The sequence below is a fragment of the Gallus gallus genome, chromosome 34, assembly GCF_016699485.2.
Source record: "Gallus gallus isolate bGalGal1 chromosome 34, bGalGal1.mat.broiler.GRCg7b, whole genome shotgun sequence".
Taxonomy (NCBI): Eukaryota; Metazoa; Chordata; class Aves; order Galliformes; family Phasianidae; genus Gallus; species Gallus gallus.
The window spans coordinates 1,794,972-1,821,499 of record NC_052565.1 but is presented as its reverse complement, the minus strand read 5'-3'; the positions used below and the strand labels follow the sequence as shown (position 1 = coordinate 1,821,499).

The 26,528-nt window shown below is 65.8% G+C and overlaps 5 protein-coding genes across 9 annotated transcripts; 3 read left to right on the top strand and 2 right to left on the bottom strand.

The window, feature by feature from the left end:
- The first annotated feature begins 2,789 nt into the window (after positions 1-2,789).
- Positions 2,790-4,138, top strand: BLOC1S1 (biogenesis of lysosomal organelles complex 1 subunit 1). The gene is made up of 4 exons (XM_015272582.4): positions 2,790-2,882; positions 3,098-3,170; positions 3,638-3,770; positions 3,882-4,138. Exons 1-4 carry the CDS (start codon positions 2,822-2,824, stop codon positions 3,990-3,992), a joined length of 378 nt encoding a protein of 125 aa, XP_015128068.1. The 5' UTR covers positions 2,790-2,821; the 3' UTR covers positions 3,993-4,138.
- Positions 4,139-4,325: 187 nt separating this feature from the next.
- Positions 4,326-7,459, top strand: RDH5 (retinol dehydrogenase 5). Of its 2 annotated transcripts, NM_204713.2 has the most exons (5): positions 4,326-4,380; positions 5,152-5,473; positions 5,967-6,225; positions 6,297-6,460; positions 7,123-7,449. In NM_204713.2, exons 2-5 carry the CDS (start codon positions 5,161-5,163, stop codon positions 7,344-7,346), a joined length of 960 nt encoding a protein of 319 aa, NP_990044.2. In that variant the 5' UTR covers positions 4,326-4,380; positions 5,152-5,160; the 3' UTR covers positions 7,347-7,449. The 2 variants fall into 2 exon arrangements, with proteins under 2 accessions (NP_990044.2, XP_046760903.1); XM_046904947.1 differs by lacking the exon at positions 4,326-4,380 and having other exon boundaries at positions 4,588-5,473; positions 7,123-7,459.
- Positions 7,460-7,754: 295 nt separating this feature from the next.
- CD63 (CD63 molecule) lies at positions 7,755-10,912 on the bottom strand. Of its 2 annotated transcripts, none has more exons than XM_040654901.2 (8): positions 10,789-10,912; positions 10,492-10,565; positions 8,953-9,141; positions 8,776-8,850; positions 8,562-8,657; positions 8,341-8,484; positions 8,156-8,239; positions 7,755-8,052 (listed from the first exon to the last, which is right to left on the bottom strand). In XM_040654901.2, exons 2-8 carry the CDS (start codon positions 10,555-10,557, stop codon positions 7,987-7,989), a joined length of 720 nt encoding a protein of 239 aa, XP_040510835.1. In that variant the 5' UTR covers positions 10,558-10,565; positions 10,789-10,912; the 3' UTR covers positions 7,755-7,986. The 2 variants fall into 2 exon arrangements, with proteins under 2 accessions (XP_040510835.1, XP_015128066.1); XM_015272580.4 differs by having other exon boundaries at positions 10,876-10,912.
- A 1,955-nt stretch (positions 10,913-12,867) lies between these two features.
- INPP1 (inositol polyphosphate-1-phosphatase) lies at positions 12,868-16,549 on the bottom strand. Of its 3 annotated transcripts, none has more exons than XM_015272577.4 (6): positions 15,877-16,549; positions 14,255-14,460; positions 14,067-14,127; positions 13,779-13,979; positions 13,530-13,704; positions 12,868-13,385 (listed from the first exon to the last, which is right to left on the bottom strand). In XM_015272577.4, exons 1-6 carry the CDS (start codon positions 16,211-16,213, stop codon positions 12,890-12,892), a joined length of 1,476 nt encoding a protein of 491 aa, XP_015128063.3. In that variant the 5' UTR covers positions 16,214-16,549; the 3' UTR covers positions 12,868-12,889. The 3 variants fall into 3 exon arrangements, with proteins under 3 accessions (XP_015128063.3, XP_015128064.2, XP_015128065.2); XM_015272578.4 differs by lacking the exon at positions 15,877-16,549 and adding an exon at positions 15,672-15,735; XM_015272579.4 differs by lacking the exon at positions 15,877-16,549 and adding an exon at positions 15,693-15,735.
- Positions 16,550-16,767: 218 nt separating this feature from the next.
- GDF11 (growth differentiation factor 11) lies at positions 16,768-24,814 on the top strand. Its single transcript, XM_025145635.3, has 3 exons — positions 16,768-17,178; positions 21,683-22,056; positions 24,158-24,814. Exons 1-3 carry the CDS (start codon positions 16,827-16,829, stop codon positions 24,536-24,538), a joined length of 1,107 nt encoding a protein of 368 aa, XP_025001403.1. The 5' UTR covers positions 16,768-16,826; the 3' UTR covers positions 24,539-24,814.
- The last annotated feature ends 1,714 nt before the right edge of the window (positions 24,815-26,528 follow it).

The window sequence follows — 26,528 nt, the reverse complement described above, 5'->3', positions numbered from 1 at the left end:
CTGCAGGCAAAGCCACGGCACGAACAGCCCCGGGAGGGACAGCCCCGCCATGCCCGCACCGCACCGCACCGCACCGCTCCGCTGCGGTCCGCCCACCGCCCTCGCGGTCCCGGCGAAGCGCGCCCCCCCCCCCCCCCCCCCCCCCCGCCTCCCCGTTGGGCCATGCGGTGTCACGGCTGCGCGGGGACACGGGGCGGTGACACAGCACGGGGGGTGGGGGGGAAGGAACACACATCGGTGACAGTGACACAGAGCTGTGACACCGCACGGGGACACCGCGCTGCGCTCCGACCGCGCCCGGCGCTCCTCAGCCGCTGCAGCGATTGCGCTCTGTGCCAGGGCGCGCTGCGCTGTGCGCTGCATCCCACATTGCACTGCATACCCGCCCCCCCCCAACACACACCCCCACCCCCACACCATATCACAACCCGTGCAAGTCATGCTGTTGCCCCACTGCATGGCCACAGCCACCCAGCACCCCTAAAACAACTCTCCAACGTCACCCGAGTGTGCCACCCCCACAGCCACAGTGACACCCCGGGACCCCTCCACTGCTGATACCCCCAAGCGACACCCTGGGACCCCCACCCCGCCCTGGGAGGTGCAGGAATGTCACCCATTTGGGGGGCTCAGGGCTGAGCAGCCCCCGCCTCAACCAGAAAGAGTGTGGGGTGGGTTGGGGGGGGGGAACACACTCATATTTTTCCAGCTCTCCGCTATTTTTAACTGCTCTCCAAAGGCCCGTGGAGATATTTGGGAGCTGGCAGGGTGCTCCGGCCGTGTGAACGTGCCTGACCTCCTCCTCCTCCTTGCTATAGCATTGGGGAGGAGGGTGGGAGAAGCAGGCTCCCGGCCCCCAGCTCAGCCCCCACTTCCTGACCCCTCCAAATCCCACTGCAACAGCACGGCCACCGTGGGAAACAGCCACAGTGTTCTGGAGGAGAGGGGAATGGGGGCATCTGTGGGAACAAGGATGGGAACAGGGATGGAAACTGGAAGGGGAATGGGATGGAAATGGGAAGGGGGAATGGGAATAGGAAGGGGAACAGAGTGGGAATGAGGGCACGAATGGGAAAAGGGAGGGCAATGGGAATGGGGATGGGGACACGAATGGGAATACGGATGGGAAAGGGAATGGGGGGTGGGAAGGGGAACGTGATCAGGGATGAAGACGTGGAATGGAAGGAGAATGGGGATAGGAAAAAGAACGGGATGCGGATGGGAACAAGAGAAGGAAGGGAAATGTAAATACGGATGGGAATGGGAACTGGGATAAGGATGAGAAGGGAAAGGGCTCAGCTCCTGGCATTGACTTTATCACTTTTATTTCCACTGTGAGGACGGAGCTGAGATGCAGCCCACATCCAGACCCAGGGTGGGGCGGAAGCCTCACCCCCCCCTGCCCCCCCCCAGCTCATTCCTGGGGAAGGACGGGCAGGGCTGGCCTGAGCCCTCGTTAACCTCGCGCTCAATGGCCAAGTGTATCCCATTATAGCCAAGCCTATCCCATAATAGCCAAACCCAACCCATAACGGGCCCCAGGAAGGCCCCAATGGTTCCCTATAGTCCCACCCACGCATCTTTGGATCCCTATAAGCACCTACCCCCCCTCCAACAAGCCCCTTTTGCTCCTGCATCCCCCTCACCTCTACAGCTCTCATACCCCAACCCAGACCCCTACATGCTCTTTGTGCCCCTATAGCTCCCCCAGACTCCCACAGCCATCCTATTAAATCCCTATTGCTCCCCCAGACTCCTATAGGCTCCTCATGCCCACATGGCACTCTCAGACCCCTATAGCCATCCTATAGCCCCTACAGCTTCCCTCAGACCACTATATCTTCCCTACTGCCTCTATACCCTCCCCTATAAGCTCCCTGAAGCCCTACAGGTCCCCCCAAAACCCTCTATCTCTCCCCATAGCCCCCCCCATACCCATCCAATGGACCCTATAGCTTCCCTCAGTACCCCTATAGCTCCCATATAGGCTCCCTGGATCCCCATAACTTTCCCAAGACCCCTATAGCCATCCTATAGCTTTACTCAGACCACTACATCTCCCCTATTTCCCCTACACCTTCCCCTATAAGCTCCCTGAAGACCCACAGGTCCCCCCCAAAACCCTCTATCTCTCTCTATAGCCCACCCCCCATACCCATCCTATGGACCCAATAGGTTTCTCGTACCCCTATAGTTCCCATGTAGGCTCCCTGGACCTCCATAACTCCCCCAAAACCCCTATAGCCTTCCTTCAGACCACTATATCTCTCCTGCAGCCCCTATACCTCCCCCTATAGGCTTCCTGAAGCCCTATAGGTCCCCCCAAACCCACCCATCTCTCCCTATAGCCCCCCCCATACCCATCCTATAGCTCCGATAGCCCCCCTATAGCCCCCCATAGCCATCCTATAGCCCCCCATAGCCATCCTATAGCCCCCCATAGCCCCCCATACCCATCTTATAGCCCCCCATACCCATCCTATAGCCCCTATAGCCCCCCACAGCCATCCTATAGCCCCTATAGTCCACCTACACCCATCCTATAGCCCCTACAGCCTCCCCATAGCCATCCTATAGCCCCTATACCCCCCTATAGCCCCCCCATACCCATCCCATAGCCCCCCCATAGCCATCCTATCGCCCCTATAGCCCCCCCAGACCCCTACAGCCGCCCTTAAAACCCTTCCAGAACCCCCACAGGTCCCCACAGCTCCCCCTACAGCCATCCCACACCCCCTACAGCCACACCTATGGCGCCTCCCCGCACCCACAATGCCCTGCGGCGGGGCGGTGACGCACGGTGACGTCACGCGGAGCCGCCATGCTGTCCCGGCTGCTGCGGGAGCACCAGGCCCGGCAGAGCGAGCGGCGGGAGCTGCAGGGTGAGCCCGCCCCGCCTCGCCCTTCCCGCGGGCTCATTGGCTGGGAGGAGGGTGGGGCGCCGCGGCTCGTTGCCTCATTGGCCCGCGGAGCCGCCAATCGGGGGAGAGTGGGGGGGGGGGGGGGGGGGAGGTGGTGGTGGTGCGAGGTGGTTGAGGGCGCTGTGCGTGACGTCACGGGAGGCGCCACGACGCGGTGCTGACGTCACGCCCCGCAGAGCGGCGCCGTCGGGAGGCGATCGCCGCCGCCACGCGGCTGACGGAGGCGTTGGTGGATCACCTGAACGTGGGGTGAGGCGGGGCCGCCCCATACGGCCCCCCCCGGGCAGGGACCCCCACACCCCCTCGTTGCCCCCCCCCCCCTCCCCTATACCACTATGGGACCCCTGTAGTTGGGAGGGGGGGGGCTGGGGAGGGCTCCAACCTATTTTACCCCCTCCCCAAATCCATTCATAAGGACCCCCCCACGTTCCCATTGCCCCCCCCCCACCCAGACCCCACCCCCTCCTCCCCCCCCAATCTCCCTGCCCAACGCCCCCCCCCCCCCCAGAGTGCCCCCCCCCCTTCTCCAGACCCCCTCAACCTCTCCCAGTTTTGTGACCCCCACCCCACAGAGACCCCACTCCTCCCCTTCTCCTCCCACATCTCCACCAAGCCTGGGAGAGACCCCCCCCCTCCCACCCCCCCCCTCCACACCCCCAGGGGGTCCTTCCTCATGGACCCCCCCCCCCCCTCCCTGGCCGCCCCCCCCCCCTCAGTGTGGCCCAGGCCTATGTCAACCAACGCAAGCTGGACCAGGAGGTGAAGACCCTGCAGGCTCAGGCAGCTCAGTTTGCCAAGCAGACGGGGCAGTGGATCACCATGGTGGAGAACTTCAACCAGGCCCTCAAGGTGGGCCCCCCCCCACCCCCCCGACCCCCTCCCCCAATCCCAGGGTGTCAGCAGCACGCTGATACCCCCCCCCCCCCCATTGCTCTCTTCCTCCCCCACCCCCCCTTGCAGGAGATTGGCGACGTGGAGAACTGGGCGCGCAGCATCGAGCTGGACATGAGGACCATTGCAACAGCCCTGGAGTACATCTACAAGGGGCAGCTGCAGCCTGCCTGCTCCTGAGCCCCCCCCCCCCCTTCCACCACGGGACCCCCCCTCCCCTCCCTCTGGAGCATGGGGACCCACCCGAGCAGAATAAAACCGCAGTGAGGAGTGGCGTGGCCCCAGCTGCCCCCCCCCTAAGCCCCCTCATCCTCTTTAATGCTAAACCCAGCTCTGAGGCCCCTTTTTCTCTGGACAAAGGCTCCTTCGGGGCCGGTGCTAATCCCCAGGGACAGGGGGTGGCCGCGTGCCTGGCCCCCCCCCTCCACCCCTCCAGAGGTCTCCCGCCCATAGGCCCCAAGCACAGAGGGAGGAGCAGCTGTAGGCCCCCTCCCCCCCCCCCCCCCCGGGCTCAGACCCGTTCTGCTGCCTCTGCTAACGCTGTGCCTGGAGCCTGCTGCCCCCGAAGGTAGGTGGGAGGCATAGGGTCAGTCCCACCCCACACCTATGGGGCAGCTCAGTTTCTGTGTCCCCACACTGGGGTGGGCACTGCGTGACCCTGTTGGCCCTGTGGGGCTTGGGAGGGGGGTGTTTGGGGTTGCTGCCCTTTGCTCAACCTGCACCGAACACCCCAGCCTTGTGGAGGGGGGTTGGCAGGTATTCAGAGCCCACTTATGGGGCTGCAGAGTTGTAGGGGGGCATTACTCCACAGGGCTTCTGTATGGGGGGGGGGACATGGGGACAGGTTAGCTGGGGACATGGACAGAGCAGTGACAGTCCCCTCCCTGTGCAGGTTGGGAAGTAGGGGGCACCTGGGATCATCCCGGCTACTGGATGGGGTTGAACTGGGGGGGGGGGGGGGGGGGGGGGGGGGGAGCAGCTGGGACCCCCCACAGCAGCAGTACTGCACACAGCATACTGCACTCCAGTAATCCCCTGCACACCACTCCCACTGGGGAGGTGGGGAGGGGAAGGAGGGGACACAGAGCACAGCCTGGGGGGTGAAGGGGGGGCAGCAGAGCGTTCCCCCCACCCCAGCAGCACAGCCACAGCACAGGGTTGTGGGGCAGGGTCACACCTTCCCCTCCAAAAGAAATAATAGTGGGGGTCTGACCCCATAGCACAGGGCAGGGCACTCAGCACAGCAGTGCTCCAGGAGCCTGAGGCAAGACTACAGGACAACAGGGGGTGTGGGGGGGGCACAGCCCAGCCTCCCCCCAAAAAAACCCATCCCCTCCAGGTCCCTGCCATGTGGTTGTACCTGTTGTTGGTGGTGCTGGCCTGGGCCCTGGGCTGGCTGGTACGGGATCGCCAAACCCTGCCCTCAGTCAAAGACAAACACGTCTTCATCACCGGCTGCGACAGCGGCTTTGGCAACCTGCTGGCACGGCGGCTGGCCCAGCGTGGCTTCCGTGTGCTGGCTGCTTGCCTGACCCCACAAGGGGCCGATGGGCTGCAGCGAGGCTGCGCCGGGCACCTCCGGACCACGCTGCTGGATGTCACCCGCTCTGATAGCATCCGGCGTGCTGCGGAGTGGGTGAGGGAGGAGGTGGGCGAGAAAGGTGAGAGGGATGCGGGGATGGGAGAGGGCGAAGGGGGTTTGGGGGGGGATGCTGCGGGGCGAAAGGGCTGTGGGGTAAGATGGGGTGATGCGCCGAGGGGGTATGGGGCAGGAAAGGGGGTCTACGGTGAGCTTTTATGGGGCAGGAAGGGATTGCGCCAGCTGTGGTGTGAGATGGAGGCAGGGTCACCAGAGACGTCCACCCCCAGGGTACCCTAATGGGGGGAGATGAAGGGGCTGGGGATGCTGCAAAGCACTTTGGGATCCCTGGAGAGCTGTTGTAGGGTGGGAGGGTCGCTGCCAGGCTGCTGTAGGGCAGGGCAGGAGGGAGCCTCTACAAGACTGCTGCATGGCAGAAGGTGGGAGTACCCAGAGCTGCTGCAGGGCGAGGAGAGGAGCGCCCTGCAAAGTTGCAGGATTACCTGGGGGTCCCATTGGGGGTGTTCTATGGGGCAGGAATGAAGAGGGGACCACAACCACCCCTCCCATCCCAGGGCTTTTTGGGCTGGTGAACAACGCTGGGGTGGCCAACCCCATCGGCCCCACGGAGTGGATGCGGATCGAGGACTACCGGCAGGTGATGGCCGTCAACACTTTTGGGGCCATCGAGGTGACCCTACAGCTGCTGCCCCTCCTCAAGAGGGCGCGGGGCCGCGTGGTCAACACCTCCAGCGTGCTCGGCCGCCTCTCGGCCAATGGTGGCGGCTACTGCGTCTCCAAGTATTGCATCGAGGCGTTCTCCGACAGCCTCAGGTGGGTCCCAGCGTCCCCATCCCCCAGCCCCACATCCCCCCAGCCCCATCCCGATGGCCGCGCGCCCGCAGGCGCGACATGTACCACTTCGGGGTGAAGGTGAGCATCGTGGAGCCCGGGTTCTTCAAGACAGCCGTGACCAACCTGGAGAGCATCGAAGCGTCGCTGCGGCAGCTCTGGGAGCGTCTGGCACCCGAGACACGGCTCAGCTACGGCGAGGAGTTCTTCCACAAGTGTGAGTGGTGGGAGGGGGCAGCGGGACCACCCCCTTCCTGGGCCCCCGTGGGCTGGCCACTCCCTCCTTGGGGCCCATTGGGTTGGCCACCCCCTCTTCCTGGGCCCCACTGGCAACACTCTTCTTGGACCCCCGTTGGGTTGGCCACCCCCTTCTTCCAGGGCCCCCGCTGGGTTGGTCACCCCCTCCTTCTTGGGGCCCATTGGGTTGGCCACCCCTCTTCCTGGGCCCCACTGGCACTGGCAACACTCTTCCAGGGCCCCCCGTTGGGTTGGCCACCCCCTTCTTCCAGGGCCCTCCTTGGGTTGGCCACCCCCTCCTTCTTGGGGCCCCCGTTGGGTTGGCCACCCCCTCCTTCTTGGGGCCCACTGGCACTGGCAACACTCTTCTTGGACCCCAGTTGGGTTGGCCATTCCCTTCTTCCATGGCCCCCATTGGGTTGGCCACCCCCTTCTTCTTGGACCCCCACTGCGTTGGCCACCTCCTTCTTCTTGGGCCCGTTGGGTTGGCCACCCCTTTCTTCCTGGGGCCCATTGGGTTGGCCACCCCCTTCTTCCTGGGCCCCCACTGGGTTGGCCACCCCCTTCTTCCTGGGCCCCCACTGGGTTGGCCACACTCATGGGCCCACCCCCCAAAGCTCTGACCCCCACCAACCCAACCAGACCTGAAGGTGCAGAGGTTCATCATGAACATCATCTGTGATGCTGACCTGGGCAAGGTGACGCGCTGCATGGAGCACGCTCTGGGCGCCTGCCACCCACGCACACGCTACAGTGCAGGCTGGGATGCCAAGCTGCTGTGGCTGCCCGCCTCCTACCTGCCCGCCTGCATCGTTGACTTTGTGCTGGCCACCATCCTGCCCAAGCCAGCCCACCACGTCCGCTAGCTGCTCCCCCAAAGCAGCTATCATCAGGACCCCCCCACCCCCACCCCAGCACGGGGTTGGGGTCCCCCAGGGCTGCAAATAAAGCTCTGTCCTTGTGCTGGGACATCCATCGATGAATGTGTGGCTCGGGGACAGTTGGTGGCAGTGCTGTCTCTTCCCCATGGACTGCACGTCACATCAGCACTGCTGTCATGTGGTGGGTGGGGGATTCCCCCAGGCCCACAGGGACATTGTCACCATCCCTGCCCTCCTATCCCAGTGTCACCACTACCCCCCCCCCCCCAGCAGGGAGTTCCCAGTGCCACTGCTTTGCAGGGGGAGGGCAGAACCTGAGGGCTCAGCCAGGACACACCCCGTCCCCCCCCAAACTCTCCTCCCCCTTCCTCCCCCCCCTCATGCACACAGCTCTAACCAAGCTTTTCCTTTTATTTCCCAGTCCCCCAGCCCCTTTCGGCACACAGATGGGGGGGGGGGGGGGGGGGGCTCCAGAGGCAGTGACAATTGGCACACTTGGGGCTTTGCTCCAGGACGAGCAGCAGCCCCCGTCTCCCCCCCTTCCCACCTGGAGCCCCCCCACCCCGGGTGGGAGCAGCAAGGGCTGGGCATGGGTGGGCTTGGCACAGTGCCCCTTGGGGGGGGGCTACATGACCTCGTAGCCGCTGCGGATGCCCTTCATCAGGCAGCAGGTGAAGATGATGCCCAGGATCTGTGGAAAAAGAAGGTGTGGGAATCACTCCTGCCACCCCCCCTCCCCCCCCCCTCCCAGCCCCCCCTTTATGCACATGGAGGGGTTCAGCTCTGCTCCATACCTCAAAGAAGGCAATACCCAACGCAACAGCGGCCACGATGAGGATGTTCTTCTTCATCCACACTTCAATGCCCTTCTGGCAGCCCTGGTGGAGGGGGGGGAAGCCAAAAAGGGGGGGGGGGGTTCAGCATCACACAGCACTGGGGGCTGAGCATGGGGGTCCTCAGGGTGGGGGGGGGGTCTCACCTCTTCATAGATGGTGCTGGGGGTGGGGTTGATGTTGCAGGTGGTGGTGTTGACGCGGCAGCAGGAGCGCGGCACGGTGTTGTTGGCCCGGAACCGCTCGAGGGTGGCCCAGTCCGTGTAGTTGTTGGCACCACAGCAGTGGAACTGCGATGAGAGGGCGTTAATTAAGCCATGGGGAGGGGGAAAGAGGGGAAGGGGGCCCCCAGCCCAGCGCTGCTTACGTCCTCCTGCAGTTTATCCACTGCCTCTGTCAGCGGCACATCCTCGCCGTATTTGCGCATGGTGTCCCACAGCCCCTCCTCCAGCACTGAGCGGACCTGGGGGGGGGGACATGCCAAAGGAAAAGGGGGGGGGGGGGGGGGGGGGGGGGGGGGGTCAGAACGCAGCCGCAGAGGGGGCACAGCACCCACACACCACGCGCTCCCCCTCTCCCACCTTATCCTTGAAGACGTAACCGGCGATGGCAGCGGCGATCTCCACCAGGAAGATGATGCTGAGCAGAACGGCGAACTGCAGGGATGGATGCATGGGTGAGAAGGGGGGGGAAAATCAGAACCACCTCAACCCCCCCCCTCCCCAGCACCCCCAAACCTCCCCCCCCCCCCCACTCACCGTGGTGACCATGCAGTAGCTCTCCTTCCAGGCCCCGCAGCAGCCGAAGAAGGAAACGAAGAAGATGATGATGCCCACCACCATGATGGCCACCGGGCTGCTGGCAGCTGAGCTGCTGCCCGCCACCAGGGCCTTATTGAGGGCCACGTGAGCGTAGATGCCGATGGCCACCAGGGCCACGCCGCACACCTGGGGGACAGGACACAGCTGGAGGGGGGGGTACACATCTCGGGGTGGGGGGCACGAACGGCTCGGGGCCACCGATGAGATCCAGCACCGCTGAGCGTGGATGCTCAGCTGTGGACCCCTGAAACTGGGAGCGGTGGATCTATGGTGGGGGGTTCCCAGCACTGCCCCCCCCAGAGCTGGAGAGTGGGCACACAACATGGGGGTCCCCCAGAGCCACTGATAGGGTCCGGTACCAACCCAGGGTCATTGCTTTTGCTGGGGGGTGAAATGCGCCCCAAGGTGGGACTGCCGTCCTATGGGGGTGGTTATGTGGTTGGGGTGGAGGGGAAGGGGCACAGTTGGATGGGAGGGGTTCACATCTTTTTTGGGGGGGTAAAACAGCTCCCCCAGAGCCATTGATGGGGTACGTTGTGACAGAGGGTCATCCCTTTGCAGAGGATGGGGCTGGTCCCAGGGTGGGACTCCCATCAAGGTGGGAGATCCCAGTTCTGCCCTACAGCCGGAGTGGGGGCACACAACTCAGGACCCCTCCCACCCCCCCCCCCCCCGAGTGTCACTGATGGGGGTCCGCTGCCACTGAGGGTTATCACTTTGCTGGTGATGGAACCGGCCCCAAAGCAGGATCCCATCCTGGGAGGGGGGGGTGGGGGGGGCAAAAAAGCATGAGGGAGGGGGGGCTGGAAGCATGGGAGCCCCATTTCCAGCCACGGTAGAGGTATTTGTGTGTGTGTGGGGGGGGGGGGGGGGGGAGGGGGGTTGTGACCCCCCCCCACCTTTTGTGTTTGCTCGCTGGGTGTGGGCAAACGGTGTGGCACGGCGCCCACTGCACAAACAGCACGAGTGGTTATGGGGGGGGGGAGGGGGGGGGAAGGAAACGGTGCCGGACCACCTCACTCCTCCAACAACTTCCCCCCCCCCCATCCCTCCCCCGCGTCCCAAAGGTGACTCAGCCCGGGTGGGACCGGGACGGGGCAGCTCAGCCCGGCCGCCCCCACCCCCGTGCTGGAGAAGGGGGGGGGTGGGGACGGACAGACGGACACGACGACACGACGGGAAGGTGCTCCCCCCGCCCTCACGCAGCCGTTGCCTCTTTCCTCACCCCGACTTCCCTATAACAGCGCTCTGCCCCCCCCCCCCCCCGAACCCCACGCGTGGTCCCCCCAAAAACTCGGCCCAATTAACCCCAGAACCGACCGACGGCCCCGCCCTGCCCTCCCCCCCCCCCCAACCCGGAGTCCGGGATCTCCATTGGGGGCGATGGGGGTCCCGAGGGAAGGAAGGGGGAGGGGGGGTGGGGGGGGGGTCCCGTCGGGTGAAAGCGCAGCGCCGCCCCCCCCGCCCCGCACTCACCCAGAAGATAAAGTTAAAGATGAACACCAAAAACTTCACGCACTTCATTCCGCCCTCCACCGCCATGGCGAATCCTGCGGGAAGCGCCGACCCCTTCACGGCACCGAACCGAACCGCCGTCCCGTCCCGACCGCAGCTCCGGCACCGCGACCCCCCCCCCCCCCCCCCCCCCCCCAACCACGGAACCCCCCCCCACACCGCGCTCCGCTCCCGTTCTCCCGGTCCCGACGCCGCCGCTCCGCTCCCAGGACCGGTTCCTACCACCCCCCCACCCCACTCCAGGACCCCTCCCGGTACCGCAGCCCCGCGCTCCGGTTCCGATCCCGGTTCCGATCCCGGTTCCGATCCCGATCCCGGCGCCGCTCCCCCGCCCCGGGCACTCACCGGCGCCGCCGCTCCTCCGTATGCTCTCCGGTCATGTGACGGAGCCTCCGGCGGCAGTCAACAGGAAACCCCGGTCCCGCCCCGCCCCGCCCCGGTACCGCCCACCCCCCCCTTTCCCTCCCCTTCCCCCCCCCCTTCACCCCCCCTCCTTATCGGCGCTCCCCGGGATGGACAGAGACGGAGGCGACGCGGAGCCTTTAATGATGCGGGGGGGCACTCAGCCCCCCGACCTCCACGTCCCCTCTGCGCCACGGACACCGTGGTGGCACCGCTCCATGCCCCCCGGTCCCCTCCCATAGGGTCCCAGCAGCCCCACACCCCACTGTCCCACTTTAAGGGTCCCCACCACCCCATGCAGGGCACCCTGAGGTCCTGCCACCCAGCTGTCACTGTCCCATGTCCCTCGGTCCCCTCCCATAGGGTCCCAGCTGCCCCACACCCCACTGCCCCACTTTAAGGGTCCCCACCACCCCATGTGGGGCACCCGGGGGTCCTGCCACCCACATGTCACCACCCCGTGTGGCACCTTTGTCCTCCCTTATCCCATGCTGGGCACCCACGGGTCTCCAAAGACCCCATATCCCACACCATGGCATCCTGGGCACCACAATGTCACTGTCCCTTGGTCCTCTCCCATAGGGTCCCAGCTGCCCCACACCCCACTGCCCCACTTTAAGGGTCCCCACCACCCCATGTGGGGCACCCAGGGGTCCTGCCACCCACATGTCACCACCCCGTGTGGCACCTTTGTCCCCCCACCACCCCATTCCCCACACCCAAGGGTCTCCAAACACCCCATATCCTGCACCCTGGCATCCTGGACACCACAATGTCGCTGTCCCTTGGTCCCATCCCATAGGGTCCCAGCAGCCCCACACCCCACTGCCCCACTTTAAGGGTCCCCACCACCCCATGTGGGGCACCCAGGGGTCCTGCCACCCACATGTCACCATCCCATGTGGCACCTTTGTCCCCCCTTGTCCCATGCTGGGCACCCAAGGGTCTCCAAAGACCCCATATCCCACACTGTGGCATCCTGGACACCACAATGTCACTGTCCCTTGGTCCCCTCCCATAGGGTCCCAGCAGCCCCACACCCCACTGCCCCACTTTAAGGGTCCCCACCACCCCATGTGGGGCACCCAGGGGTCCTGCCACCCACATGTCACCACCCCGTGTGGCACCTTTGTCCTCCCTTGTCCCATGCTGGGCACCCACGGGTCTCCAAAGACCCCATATCCCACACCGTGGCATCCTGGGCACCACAATGTCACTGTCCCTCAGTCCCATCCCATAGCGTCCCAGCAGCCCCATACCTCACTGCCCCACTTTAAGGGTCCCCACCACCCCATGTCCTACACCCTGGGGTCCTGCCACCCACATGTCACCACCCCGTGTGGCACCTTTGTCCTCCCTTGTCCCATGCTGGGCACCCACGGGTCTCCAAAGACCCCATATCCCACACCGTGGCATCCTGGGCACCACAATGTCACTGTCCCTCAGTCCCATCCCATAGTGTCCCAGCAGCCCCATACCTCACTGCCCCACTTTAAGGGTCCCCATCACCCCATGTCCCACACCCTGAGGTCCTGCCACCCACATGTCACCACCCCGTGTGGCACCTTTGTCCCCCCACCACCCCATTCCCCACACCCAAGGGTCTCCAAACACCCCATATCCTGCACCCTGGCATCCTGGGCACCACAATGTCGCTGTCCCTCGGTCCCCTGCCATGGGGTCCCAGCAGCCCCACACCCCACTGTCCCACTTTATGGGTCCCCACCACCCCATGCAGGGCACCCTGAGGTCCTGCCACCCAGCTGTCACTGTCCCATGTCCCTCGGTCCCCTCCCATAGGGTCCCAGCTGCCCCACACCCCACTGCCCCACTTTAAGGGTCCCCACCACCCCATGCCCCGCACCATGGAGTCCTGCCATTCATGTGTCACCTCCCTGTGTCCCTTTGCCCCCGCTACCCCACATCCCTGCCCCCCAACCCCAATCCCCCCCCCCCCTCAAAGCCCTGGCACGGCTGCCAGCACCTCCAGCACCGCCTCCAAGTGCTGGGGGTGCACGTAGGCCACCAGCCCCCCCCGGTTGGCCCAACGCTCGGCTCCCACTGCCCCCTCAGCCGGGCGGTTGTAGGTCAGCTGGGGGGGCGTCCCCGTGTCCCCCTCCCTCCGTGCCCTCAGGGCATCCCCCAGGGCCACCACGCCCCCCCCTAGAGCACACAGGATGGCGTGGGGGGCACAGGCGTCCCACGCAAAGGTGCTCCCCCCGGAGAGGACGTAGGCATCCGCATGTCCCAGGATGACACACAGCATCTTGTAACCGGCTCCAGCAGCGAAACGGAGGTGACCCCCACAGAGCGAGGCCAGGGCATCCCTCACCCCCTGCGCCTCTGCCCGGCTCAGCACCACGCGGGGAGGGGGTCGCGGCGGTGCGGGGGGGCTCAGAGAGGAGAGGTGGGTGCCCTGGTAGGCGATGCCCCAATGGTAGCGGCCCTGCCACCTGCGGGGTGGGGATACACCGATGGCCACTGCGGCTCTGCCAGGACGGGGACACCGAAGGGGGACCCCTCGTGATGTCCCCACCGTGGCCACGGCGAGGTGCGACCCCCCCCTCTCCTCCCCCCCCCCCCCCCCCCCCACGTACCCACGCGTCTGGGGGTGGCGGCGGTGGAAAGGCTCATTGATGACACCCAGCACGGGGCGACCACTGCTGCGCTCATAGGCACCGATGAGCACCAGCGCCGAGCACAGCCCCGACGGCGCGATGCCATCCTGGGGGGCAACATCCTCACGCCCCACGATGTACTCATTGGTGGAATCTGCACGCAAACCGCCCTCACCGTCACCGCACAGTGGCGCGGTGGGGTCCCAGCCCACCCCGCTGCCCCCTCACCGATGGGGTCGATCCATACGGCCACGTCCCCGGGGGCGATGCTGACAGTGACGCCGTCCAACTCCGCGTCCCCGACGGCCACATCCCGGTGCGCCGCCGCCGCCAGCAGCTCCGCCGCCTCCCGCTCGGGGTGCAGCACGGAGCCCAGCAGCGCTGCTGTTTCCCCCACCGTGCCGCACACCCGCACCGCCACCGTGTCCCCTGAACGGCACCGTGCTGTCACCGCCAGCCCCGAGGTCGGGGGGGCTCCGTGCCCACCCACCCCCCCACCCCCCCCGCCTCACTCACCGTTGGCGTTGGTGAACTCGTTGGACTCTTCGCCGCCGATGTGGCCGCGCAGCTCAGGGAACTGCGGGGGCAGCGGCGCTCAGCGGCGCTCCCACGTCCCCAAATTTGGGGACAGCTCTTAGCGCGAAGACCCCCAAAGTGGGGCTCCCCCCGACCCCCCCCCACCCACCCACCCAGCCAGCCCTCACCTTGGCACCCAGGTCGTGCCGGATGACCTCCTGGATGAGGACATCTGCCAGAGTTTTGAAGTCGTGGGAGAAGCGCTGGTTCCGATCCGCTCCGGTCTTCTCGGCCACCAACAGCCTGAAGAGCGGCTCCGCGTCCCGGCACAGCCGTGCGATCTCAGCTGCCTTCTCCGAGGCGCTCAGAACGGCCTTCAGCAGCGCGGCCATGGCTGGGGACGATGCTCAGTACGGCCCCCCTCGTTGCAGACCCCAGCCCCCCACTGCAGGGTGTGTGGGGATGAGGGCTGCATGGCCCCACGGGGCGTCCCCGGGGGGGTGGGAGGGGGCGGGGGGGCGGGGCTGTAAGCAGCAGGGATGGCGCAGATGTTGGGGCAGAGATGGTCCAGATGTGGGGACGAGGATGGGCCAGATGTGGGGACGGGGATGGCAGAAGTACGGGGATAGGGATGGTCCAGATGTGGGGATGGGAACAGCCCAGATGTGGGGACAGGAATGGTCCAGATGTGGGGAAGGGGACGGCCCAGGGATGGTCCAGATGTGGGGATGGGAACAGTCCAGATGTGGGGAGAGGGATGGCCCAGATGTGGGGGTGGGGATGGCCCAGATGTGGGGATGGGAACAGTCCAGATGTGGGGAGAGGGATGGCCCAGATGTGGGGATAGAGACAGCACAGACGTTGGCACGGGGATGGTCCAGGTATGGGGATGGGGTCGGTTCAGATGTGGGGACAGAGATGGCCAAAAATGTGAGGAGGGGGACGGCCCAGATGTGGGGACAGAGATGGGGTCAGGGATGGGGCTGGAGATGCAAATGGGGATGCGAATGGGGGTTTGGCCATGAATGGGAAGAGGATGGGGCTGGGGACAAGGAAAGGGACACGAATGGGGACGTGGCTGTGGACGGGGACAGGAATGTAGGCAGGGACAGGGACGTGGACAGGGATGTGGATGGGGAAGGGGACACGCGTGGGGGCATAGCTTTAGATAACAGGGAGGTGGACGAGGATGTGAATGAGGCCGTGGCCACGGATGGGGACGAGGACATGTATGGGAACAGTGCTGGGGATGGGGACACAAATGGGGACACGGGGATGGATGAGGACAGTGCCGGGGACGTGGACAGGAACGTGAGCGGGGCAGGAATGGGGACGTGGCCGTGGACGTGGCTGGGGACGTGGCTGGGGGCTTTTCCCCTCCCACCACATCCACGCTGCCCCGCGGCCGTGGGCTGAGCGCAGCCCCCCCCCATCCCGCACAGCGAACCCCGGGATCCCCGTTGGGGGGGCACCGGGACACCCCCCGACACCCCCGGACCCCTCCGCCCCCTCCCCCTCCCCCCCCTCCTCCAACCCCGGGGCCGCCCTTGGGGGGTCACCAACCCCCCCCCCCCCGCCCCATGGGTGCCGTCCCACTGCCGTTACCGGGCGCGGGGCCGCTCACACCTTCTCGGGGGGGGCTCCGCTCGGCGGCGCCGCGATACGGGGCGGAGCCACCGGGATACGTCACGGCGGAGCTTTAACCCCCGCCGCCCCGCGCCGCTCCCGGTGCCGGAGGGGTCCGCCGCCTTCCCCCCCTTCTTTATCCCCCTCCCCGGTGCTTTACTTCCCGCCGCTCTTCCGCTCCTACCGGACGATGGCGTCACGCGTGACGTCACCACCGCGGGGAAACCCCCGGGGCCGCCTCCCGGTGCGGTAATAACGGAATTCCCCGGGACGCCCCCGGAAGGACGCGGTTCCCCCCCGGGGCCGCGCGGTGGCACTCTGCGCTCAGAGCTGAGAACCGCTCCGGTATTACCGGCGCCGATGTGAACGCCGTCGCTCCGGAGCGACTCCGCCGCGCCCTCTGCCGGGGTCCGCCCGCAGCGCTCCGGGACCGCTCCCGGCGCCGGGACCGAACCCCGGTGCGGTGCAGCGCGGGGGCAGCGCGGGGGGGGAACGGATCTCCCACCCCATTCCCTCTCCATGGTTCTGATGGGGGCGGCACCGGCACCGGACCCCCCCCCACGCCCCCCCCCCCCCTCCCCCTCCGAGGGGTCCCGCTGCCACCGGGTGGGGAGAAACCAACCGGGAACCGCCGCCCCGCACCGTCGGTGCCCTCTCGAGGTGGGACGCGGCACCGGGAGCGGGAGTGGGACCGGGGGGGGGGGGGGGGGAGGTGGGGGGGTGGGGGCGGCTGAGGACACGGCGCGGGCGGGGCTGCCCCGGGGGTGCTCCCAACTCCCGCACGTGGGTACGGCGGGGCCGGGCGGGGCCGGGCCGGGCGGGGCGGCACCGTGCGCGGTGCGGGCGGTGTGCGGGGCCGTGCCCGGTGCGCGGAGGGCCGGCGGCGGCGGCTCGCTGGTGCCAAGCCCCTGCCAGAACCTCTTTTGTGCGCCCGCAGCCAATCAAGGCCGCTGACGACACACTTCACTTGGGATATAAAACCCCGGGGCCGCCGCCGACGCTTTTTCCCCCCCCCCCCCCATCCCCGGCCCCTCTCCGCCCGCCCCGCTCCGCGCCCCGCAGCCTCCACCGCCGCTCCCCGCTCCGTTCCCCGCGCACCGCCGGGGTGGGGGCCGGCGGGGGAAGGCCCCCGGGATGGCCCCGGTGCTGCTGTGGCTGTTGGCTTTGGTGGCGGGGGGCCCGGCGGGCGCTCAGCCCCCCCTCCCCGCCGCTTCGGAGCCCGCGTGCCCCGTGTGCGTGTGGCGGAGGCACAGCAAAGAGCTGCGGCTGGAGAGCATCAAGTCGCAGATCCTCAGCAAGCTGCGGCTGAAGGAAGCGCCCAACATCACCCGCGAGGTGGTGAAGCAGCTGCTGCCCAAAGCGCCGCCGCTGCAGCAGATCCTCGACCTGCACGACTTCCAGGGGGACTCGCTGCAGCACGACGAGTACCTGGAGGAGGACGAGTACCACGCCACCACCGAGACCGTCATCAGCATGGCCCAGGAAAGTCAGTGCCGCCTTTGTTCCGGACGCAAAGTTCGCCTCCTCCCTCCCCCGACCCCTCCCGGTCCCCGGGTCCGGTGGCCGCGGTTGCAACTTTCCCTTCTCGGGGCTCCCCCCGGTCCCCCCCGCCCTCCTCCCCCGGTTCCCCCCGGTGCTCCCCCCCCCTCCCCCGACCTCCCGTTCCTCCGCGTTTCCCTCCGCTCCCCGCACTCCCGGTCGGTCCCCCGCGGTCGCTCACGGTGCCTCGCGGGGCAGCCCCAAACGCAGCTTCGGGCATCGACCCGCAGCACCCGGCCCACCGGGACCGGCACCGGGACTGGGACCGGACTGGGACTGGGGCTGGGATCGGGACTGGGACCGGGCAGCTTCACGCTAAGCCCGGGGGGGACGCACTGCTCTGCACCGTGGGGAGATCTGGGGCCAGGGGATGTGGGGACCCGGCGACATCATAGGGACGCGGGGACCCGGAAACATAGGGACCCAGGGACATAGGGACACGGGGATGCAGGTATATGGGGATGGGACAGTGCAGCCAGCAGCTGGTTCAGGGCACCGGCACCGGGATCAGGGACTGGGAACAGCCATAGGGCACTGGGACTCTGCATTGAGCACTGGTGCTGAGGCTGAGTTCTGGGTGCTGGGAATGGACACTGGGTTCTATGAGCCGGCACAGGGTTCTGGACTGGGCACAGGGGACAGCTGTAGGGCGCCGGGAGCAGGCAATGGGTGCTGGGACCAAACAGTGACACCAGAGTGTCATGAGATTGGGCACCGGGCGCTGGCAGCAGGACCCAGGACCCAACACTGAGACCAGCAGTGGTACTGGGAATCAGAACTGGGAGTCAGCAGTGGCTACTGGGAGCTGTCACAGGGCTCTGGGACCGGGCGCTGGGTGCTGGGACCTGGCTGTGTTGTGGGACTGGGCACTGAGTGCTGGAAGAGTGTCCCAGGACCAGCAGTGGCATCAGCACCGGGTACTGGGACAGTACTGGGACCCAATACGTGGCACTGGGACCCAATACGTGGCACTGGGACCCAATACGTGGCAGTGGGACCCAATACTTGCTACTGGGACCCAATACTTGCTACTGGGCTGTGGCACTGGGCACCAGTGCATAGTACTGAGACCAATGCTGGTGCAGGGACCGTGCTCAGGGCACTGAGGACAGGACGATGTGGTCCCTCCCCGAGGACACCCCCTGTGCCCGCTGTCCCCGTGGCCAGCAGTGACACGGTGTGACATCCCAGCCTGCGGGTCCTGCAGGGCACCGGGCGCCAGCAGCATCCTTCCTGCCTCAGGATGTGACAGCAGGGTTACAGCAGGGCATGCTGATGGCACTGGGGGGGTCCCCACGGTGCCCTGGCGACAGGACATGGTGTGTGTGTGTGTGTGTATGGGGGGGGGCTGCTTCACCATGACATTGCCCCATCCGTCTGTATGTCCCCATGTCTGTGTGTCCACCCGTGGGGCTGCAGGTCGGGGCGCAGCGCAGTGGGACGCACTGAGAGGGGCTGAGGGGTCCCATCCCTTCTCCACCTGCTCCCTTATGGCTGACACCACCCGGGACCCCCACACCCCCCCCCCCCCCAACACCCACCCACCCATCCCGGGGATGGGGTGTGAAGGCCGAGCGGAAGGGCTGGAAGTGTGAGACGTTCCCCCTCCTTCCCTCCCCCTCCCTGACGAATTTCCTTCCCGGGCATTAATAGACTTCGGGTGGCTTTGAAATTTTATTACCCATAAAATTGACGACACGCTGAGGTTTTCCTCCCCGCGCCGCGCTCACGCTCGCTGCTCCCCCCCCAGCACCCCCCTCTTCCTCCCCATTCCCACCTCGGGGGCCCCCAAAATAAGCGCTACAGCTCTGAGCCCCCCCCCGTCCCGCCAGGCAGAGGGGTCCCCATCCCACAGCCGGATGCGCCGCAGGGGCTGCCCTGCTCTGCCCGCTGCCCCCCCCCCCTCCTTTCCCCCCCCCCCCCCCTCCGGGCCCTCAGTGCTGCTCCGTTATTATTATGATTTTTTTTTCCTCCCCATGGCAATTGTGTGGGTTTTTATGGTTCCTGAACAGAAGGAGGGAAAAGGGCTTTACAGGCAGCAGAGCCATAAAGCTCTCGGGTTCCCCTCGCTGCCCCCCCCCGGGTTTAATCCAAAGCCTCCACACCCCTCAACCCACCCCCCCCCCCCCCCCCCCCCCCCATTTTTTTTTTAACCCGGGAAGGTTAATTGGGTCCTAAAACCATTTATGGGCTACCCCTGACCCCCGCGACCTTTGGGGTGGAGGTGGTTTAATGAGGGGTGTGGGGGGGCGGGGGGGGGGCACTGGAGGGGGGGGGGATCGGTGGAGGGTGGAGGACATGGGGGGGGGGGGTCCGTGGCACCGCTCAAGGTCAGTGGGGAGCGTGGGATGTGGGATGTGGGATGGGGACACGGAGGCCACGGGGTGCCCCGCAGCACGCGAAGGGTTAACGGGACCAACCGGGGAGCCCCGAATCCAACCGGGTGCCTCCACTATGGGAACAAAGCGGAGATAGGAGGGTTTGATGGGGATGGGGGGGGGGGGTGGGGGGGGCTCGGGGCCGCCCCCCTCCTGGCAGATACTCAGCTGTGACCGATGTCCCGGTAACCTTTATCCCCCGTTGCCACAGCGACGGGCCGAGCATCCTGGCACCGCCGAGCCCCGTGCCAGGAGCAGCGCCGCGTGGCAGAGCCGGCACCGCGCCCCATATGGGCTCCGTGGGGTCCGCCGGTGCCCCTCACCTGGAGACCCTCCACAAACAACTCCGTCCTCCGAGGCAACCCCATAAATCCATCGGGGCAGCACCGAGGGGACCCCGAGCCCATTGGGGTGGTGGGTTCCCGGGGGGGGGGGGGGGGGGGCAACGTGGGGATGGGGACGGCGTGGCAAAGGAAGGGCACGGGGTTGATGGAGGGGGGGGTGGGACGTGCTTGGGGTCGGTCCCAGCGGAGCGTGGGTTTAATAGGGGGCTTGTGCACAGCAAATTGCTGGGAGGGGTCTGGGCGGCCCCCTCCAGCCGCTGTCACTTTGGTTTATGTGTGGCTCGGCGAGAGGGGGGGTGTGTGTGTGGGGGGGGGGGAGCACGCAGGGCCACATGGTGGATAGATGGATGGATGGATGGATGGATGGATGGATGGATGGATGGATGGATGGCATTCCCGGGGCTGCGGCCGGTGTCGTGACCCCGATGTGTTCGGGGAGGGCCCCGTGTGCAGCAAATGGCCCCGCGCTGCAGCTGGGTGCTATTAAACCTGACCGGTGCGTGGCAGGGGGAAGGGGGGGGGTTGTGGAAGGAGGGGGGGGGGACATTCCCGGCTCAATTTGACACAGATGTGTGTGAGCGCAGGGAGGGCTGCACAGGGCCAGGTGCTGCTGTGGGGCTGGGGGAGGGTGGGCGCATCCTTGGGGTGTAGAGGATCGGGGGGGGTACCCTTGGATGGGGGTACCCATGGGTGGGGGTACCTATGGGTGGGGGTACTCTTGGATATGGGTACCAATGGGTGGGGGTACCCTTGGATGGGGGTACCCTTGGATGGGGGTACCAATGGGTGGGGGTACCTTTGGGTGGGGGTACCCTTTGATGGGGGTACCCTTGGATATGGGTACCAATGGGTGGGGGTACCCTTGGATGGGGATACCTTTGGGTGGGGGTACCCATGGGTGGGGGTACCCTTGGATGGGGGTACCTTTGGGTGGGGGTACCCTTAGATGGGGGTACCAATGGGTGGGGGATACCTATGGGTGGGGGTACCCATGGGTGGGGGTACCCTTGGATGGGGTTACCTTTGGGTTGGGGGTCCCCAGGGCGGCCTCCCCACTGCAGCACCCCAGAGTGAAGCGGCCTCACCCACAGCTCCAGGGTGACAGCACTGCATTCAGGGGGAACTCAGCACTGTGCACCCTTCCCAGTGCTCTGCTGTGTGCTGTCTGTGGGAGGGGGCACGCAGGGGGGCTGCTGGGGGTCTCCATGCAGGGGATGCATTTGGCCGGGGATGCTGCAGGTCTCCACGCCCGGGGTTGCTCTCTGTTTCTGGCTGAAGATGCTCTGCAGGTCTCCGTGCAGGGGATGCTGTGGGTCTCCAGCTGAGGATGCTGTGGGTCTCCGCTTGGGAAACGCACTGGTTGGGAACGCTGTGGGTCTCCACCCAAGGGACGCTGTGGGTCCCCAACTGCAGGCAGTGGGAGGGCGAGGGCTGCCCCATCCCAACCGTGGGCTCTGCAGGTGCTCCGGGCCCACTGCCCCATCCCTGCAGCCCCGCGGGGGATCATGAATCCGCGGTGACACGGGGTCAGGGGGCAGCACCCGGACCTTATTGTGGACGGAGGGGCGATGACCCCCGGGGCGGCCTCTGCCCCGACCTTCACCTCCTAACGACCGAGGAGGAGCAGCGTGCAAGAGATGGGGGGTGCGGGGGGGGGGGGGGGGGGGGGGTTCCTGCTGGGGTGGGGATGCAGCCCCCCTGACTCACCCTTCCTTCCTTCCTTCCGCAGCCGACCCCGTGGTGCAGATCGAGGGCAACCCGCACTGCTGCTTCTTCAACTTCAGCCCCAAGATCATGTTCACCAAAGTGGTGAAGGCTCAGTTGTGGGTGTACCTGCGCCCGGTGCAGCACACCTCCACCGTCTACCTGCAGATCCTCCGCCTCAAACCGGTGACGGAGGAGGGCAGCCGTCACATCCGCATCCGCTCGCTCAAAATCGACCTCAACTCCCGCATCGGGCACTGGCAGAGCATCGACTTCAAGCACGTGTTGCAGAACTGGTTCAAGCAACCGCAGAACAATTGGGGCATCGAGATCAACGCCTTCGACCCCAACGGCAACGACCTGGCGGTCACTTCGCTGGGACCCGGAGCTGAAGGGCTGGTGGGTGCCCGGGGGGGAGGGGGAGTGTGGGTGGGGAGGGCAGCTCTGTGGGGATGGGGATAGAGTCATGGAGGTGATGGGAGATCTGTAGGGCTGGTTCTGGATCCGTGGGGGTGGTTCTGAATCCAGAGGATTGGCCCTGGATCCATTGGGATGGTTCTGCATCCGTAGAGACACGGTTCTGGCTCCATGGGGATGGTTCTGGCTCCATGGAGAGATGGTTCTGGCTTCATGGGGGATGGTTCTGAATCCATAGGATTGGTCCTGGCTCCATGGGGATGGTTCTGAATCCATAGGATTGGTCCTGGCTCCATGGGGATGGTTCTGAATCCATAGGATTGGTCCTGGCTCCATGGGGATGGTTCTGGCTCCATAGAGAGATGATTCTAGATCCATAGGATCGGTCCTGGCTCCGTAGGGGCAGTTCTAGATCCATGAGGATGATTCTGGATCCACAGATAGATGGTTCTGGCTCCGTAAGATTGGTTCTGGCTCCGTGGAGATGATTCTGGGTCCGTGAGATTGGTCCTGGCTCCAAGGGAATGGTTCTGGATCCATAGAGAGATGGTCCTGGGTCCACGGGGATGGTTCTAGATCCATGAGGATGGCTCTGGATCCATGGATGACAGCTCCTTGAAAGAGCTTATCCCACTACTGCAGCCACGTGAGGGGTCTGTAGGGTTGCTCAAACCTCTATGGGACCTCTATGGGTGATGACCTCATGGGGTTGGTCCTGGCTCCATGGGGACAGCGGCAGTAGCACAGGGACAAGTACAGCACCATGGGGCTCAGTGGGATCCAGGCAACAGGAGCAGTGAGATCCTGAACCATGGAGGGCCATAGTGGGCTGTGGGGGGCCATGGAGGGCCATAGGGGGCCATGGGGGGGGGGCACAGAGGGCCATGGAGGGCCATGGAGGGCCATGAGAGGCCATGGAAGGCCATGGGGAAACTTAGGGGGCCATGGAGAGCCATGGGAGGCCGTGGAGGGCCATGGAAGGCCATGGGGAACCTTAGGGTGCCGTGGAGGGTCATGGGGGACTATGGGGGGGCACGGAGGGCCATGGAGGGCCATGAGAGGCCATGGAAGGCCATGGGGAGCCATAGGGGGCCGTGGAAGTCCATGGGGAGCTATGGAGGGCCATGGGAGGCCGTAGAGGGCCATGGAAGGCCATAAGGGGCCATGAGGGGCCATGGAGGGCCATGGAGGGTCATGAGAGGCCATGGAGAGCCATTGGGGGGCCACAGAGGGCCATGAGGGGCCATGGAGAGCCATGGGGAGCCATGGGGTGCCATGGAAGGCCATGGAGGGCTATGGAGGTCCACGGGGAGCCATGGACGGCCATGGAGGGCCATGGAGGGCCATGAGTGGCCATAGGGGGCCATGGGGAGCCATGGGGAGCCATAGGGGGCCATAGGGAGTCATGTAGGGCAATGAGAGGCCATGGGGGGCCATGGAGTGCCGTGAGGGGCCATAGGGGGCCATGGAAGGCCATGGGGACCCTTAGGGGGCCATGGGGGTTGATAGAGGACCGTGGATGGCCATGGAGGGCGATGGAGGTCCACGGGGGGCCACAGGGAGCCATGGGGGGCCATGGAGGGCCATGAGTGGCCATAGGGGGCCATGGGGAGCCATGGGGAGCCATAGGGGGCCATAGGGAGTCATGTAGGGCAATGAGAGGCCATGGGGGGCCATGGAGTGCCGTGAGGGGCCATAGGGGGCCATGGAAGGCCATGGGGATCCTTAGGGGGCCATGGGGGTTGATGGAGGACCATGGATGGCCATGGAGGGCGATGGAGGTCCACGGGGGCCACAGGGAGCCATGGGGGGCCATGGAGGGCCATGAGTGGCCATAGGGGGCCATGGGGAGACATGGGGAGCCATAGGGGGCCATAGGGAGTCATGTAGGGCAATGAGAGGCCATGAGGGGCCATAGGGGGCCATGGAAGGCCATGGGGACCCTTAGGGGGGAACCCCATGGGGGTTGATGGAGGACCGTGGAGGACCGTGGATGGCCATGGAGGGCGATGGAGGCCCATGGGGGTCCACGGGTGCGGTGCTGACGCTGCTCTCCCCCCCCCTTCCCCCTTCCCCTCCCCAGCACCCCTTCATGGAGCTGCGGGTGCTGGAGAACAACAAACGCTCGCGGAGGAACCTGGGCTTGGACTGCGACGAGCACTCCACCGAGTCGCGCTGCTGCCGCTACCCGCTGACCGTCGACTTCGAGGCTTTCGGATGGGACTGGATCATCGCCCCCAAGAGGTACAAAGCCAACTACTGCTCGGGGCAATGCGAGTACATGTTCATGCAGAAATACCCGCACACCCACCTGGTGCAGCAAGCCAACCCGCGCGGCTCGGCCGGGCCGTGCTGCACGCCCACCAAGATGTCCCCCATCAATATGCTCTACTTCAACGATAAGCAGCAGATCATCTATGGGAAGATCCCCGGCATGGTGGTGGATCGCTGCGGATGCTCGTAGGGCTGCACCTCCGCCCGAAGGACGGATTCCTTCTCCTCTTCTGCCCTTTTATTTTCGGGTTGCTTTTATTTCCCACCCCCCCCCACCACCCCTCCCCTCCCCTCCCCCCCCCCACCCCTCCTTTTCGCCGAGAAACCGGCGTCGAATTTTCCGATGAATGTTGGGGAAGGAGAGCAAAGAATCGACGACGAGAAAGGAAAAAGAGAGAAATCGAATCCCCTGCACCGAACCCCGCGCTTCGACATGCATTGTGCAATAAAGCAGACGGACGGAGAAGGGAGAGCGGCGGCCGCCGGGCGCCCCAACCAACAGCACCCAACCAACCCCACGCAGCCCCCTCACCGACCCCCTCCCAGCCCTGGGGAAGGCAGTGGCGGCGGTTGGGACGGCGACGCTCAACGCCAACGCTGCCCATCACGGAGGAAAGACTGCAGGATCCCATCCCGGGACCCCTCCCCATCAACCCCCACAACCCTCCCCTTATCCCGGACCCCCACCCCGGGACGCTATGGGTGCGGGTGGCAGATCCGGCCCGGAGGACCCCGTCTCCCTCCTTTAATTTATTTATTTATTACGGACCCTCCCGGCCGGCGCGTGCCCCCTCCCCTCAGTCCTGGCGGTGCCCCCCCCCCCCCCCAACGGCTCCGTGTCCCCCCCAAACCCCAAATGCAGATCTGTGGTTCAGCCCCAGCGTGGGGTTATCCGGAGGCGGTGGCGGTCAGAGCGGGACGGACGGAGGCTCCGGAGGGGGGGGGGAGGGGGGTGGGGGGAGAAATTCTGCTTATGCGGCACATCCCCCCCTCCCCCTCCTCCCCCCCCCCCCCCCACCCCCCCCGCTCCATCCCAATGTTTGGATTATTTTTTTGCGTGAGAACGGGACCCGGCATCCTCCAGAGTTCATCTGCTCCGCCTTCATGCAACCAACCCCGGCGCCAGGCGGTCGCCGGCCCCACACAGCCCCCCCCCCCCCCAACCCCAACCCCAACCCCAATGTGCCCCATGAACTCCTCGGACCCTCAGAACCGCCGGACAACCTCATGTCCCTGAACCCCCCCCCCCCCCCCCCCCACCATCCCCCAGACTTGGGGGGTGCATGCAGAAGACCCCGTCCCCCGTCCCTAGCACTTATCCACAGCACTTAGGGACGGCAAGGACGGAGGTGGGGGGGGGGATGCATGGGATATGTAGCACTTCTCCCCCCCCCTTCCCCAAGCGCTCACCAGGACAAGACCCCTCCCAACCCCGGAGCCTCTCCCCCCCCCCCCCCCCAGCACTTAGGGCCCAGCAGCACGAGGGGGGGACGCGGCCCCGCAGCCCTTCTTCTGCTCTTCAGTGCCTTTCGGGGGCTGCTGCCGCCTCCGGAGCCGGTGGGGAGGGGAATGTCCCGCTTGGGGTGTATGTGTGTGTGTGTGGGGGGGGGACTGCGTGGGGCTTATCCCGGAGGTGTCACTCTCAGGAGCACTGTGATGGTCCCATCGTGGTGGTCCCTGTTGTGGTGGTGCCCATTGTGTCGCTCCCCACCACAGCGGCCGTCCATTCAGAACACTGCTGGATGCTGCCATCCATCCACCCATCCATCCCTCCATCCATCCCTCCCTCCCTCCCTCCCTCCATCCCTCCCTCCATCCATCCATCCATCCATCCATCCATCCCTTTGTCCATCCATCCCTTCGTCCACCCACCCATCCCTCCACCCATCCACCCATCCATCCATCCACTCAGCCACCCGTCCGTCCATCCATCCATCCATCCATCCATCCATCCATCCATCCCTTCATCCACCCACCCATCCCTCCATCCACCCATCCACCCATCCACTCATCCACCCCTCCATCCATCCATCCATCCATCCACCCATCCATCCGTCCATCCATCCGTCCATCCATCCATCCCTTTGTCTACCCATCCATCCATCCATCCCTCCCTCCATCCATCCATCCATCCTCCCACCCGCCCACCCACCCCTCCACCCACCCCTCCCTCCATCCCT

Bases quoted from the DNA above. Each gene is read 5' to 3' on its own strand.
- CD63 (XM_040654901.2), bottom strand. From the start codon at position 10,557: ATGGCGGTGGAGGGCGGAATGAAGTGCGTGAAGTTTTTGGTGTTCATC. The intron at 8,240-8,340 runs GTGAGACCCCCC...CCCCTCCACCAG, and splicing joins CCAGCACCATCTATGAAGAG to GGCTGCCAGAAGGGCATTGA. The intron at 8,053-8,155 runs GTATGGAGCAGA...CTTTTTCCACAG, and splicing joins TGGGTATTGCCTTCTTTGAG to ATCCTGGGCATCATCTTCAC.
- BLOC1S1 (XM_015272582.4), top strand. From the start codon at position 2,822: ATGCTGTCCCGGCTGCTGCGGGAGCACCAGGCCCGGCAGAGCGAGCGG. The intron at 3,171-3,637 runs GTGAGGCGGGGC...CCCCCCCCTCAG, and splicing joins GTGGATCACCTGAACGTGGG to TGTGGCCCAGGCCTATGTCA. The intron at 3,771-3,881 runs GTGGGCCCCCCC...CCCCCCTTGCAG, and splicing joins ACTTCAACCAGGCCCTCAAG to GAGATTGGCGACGTGGAGAA.
- GDF11 (XM_025145635.3), top strand. From the start codon at position 16,827: ATGGCCCCGGTGCTGCTGTGGCTGTTGGCTTTGGTGGCGGGGGGCCCG. The intron at 17,179-21,682 runs GTCAGTGCCGCC...TTCCTTCCGCAG, and splicing joins CATCAGCATGGCCCAGGAAA to CCGACCCCGTGGTGCAGATC. The intron at 22,057-24,157 runs GTGGGTGCCCGG...TCCCCTCCCCAG, and splicing joins GACCCGGAGCTGAAGGGCTG to CACCCCTTCATGGAGCTGCG.
- INPP1 (XM_015272577.4), bottom strand. From the start codon at position 16,213: ATGGAGAGGGAATGGGGTGGGAGATCCGTTCCCCCCCCGCGCTGCCCC. The intron at 14,128-14,254 runs GTGAGGGCTGGC...CTGCCCCCGCAG, and splicing joins GGCACGACCTGGGTGCCAAG to TTCCCTGAGCTGCGCGGCCA. The intron at 13,705-13,778 runs GTGAGGGGGCAG...GTTTGCGTGCAG, and splicing joins CGTATGGATCGACCCCATCG to ATTCCACCAATGAGTACATC.
- RDH5 (XM_046904947.1), top strand. From the start codon at position 5,161: ATGTGGTTGTACCTGTTGTTGGTGGTGCTGGCCTGGGCCCTGGGCTGG. The intron at 5,474-5,966 runs GTGAGAGGGATG...CTCCCATCCCAG, and splicing joins GGAGGAGGTGGGCGAGAAAG to GGCTTTTTGGGCTGGTGAAC. The intron at 6,226-6,296 runs GTGGGTCCCAGC...GCGCGCCCGCAG, and splicing joins GCGTTCTCCGACAGCCTCAG to GCGCGACATGTACCACTTCG.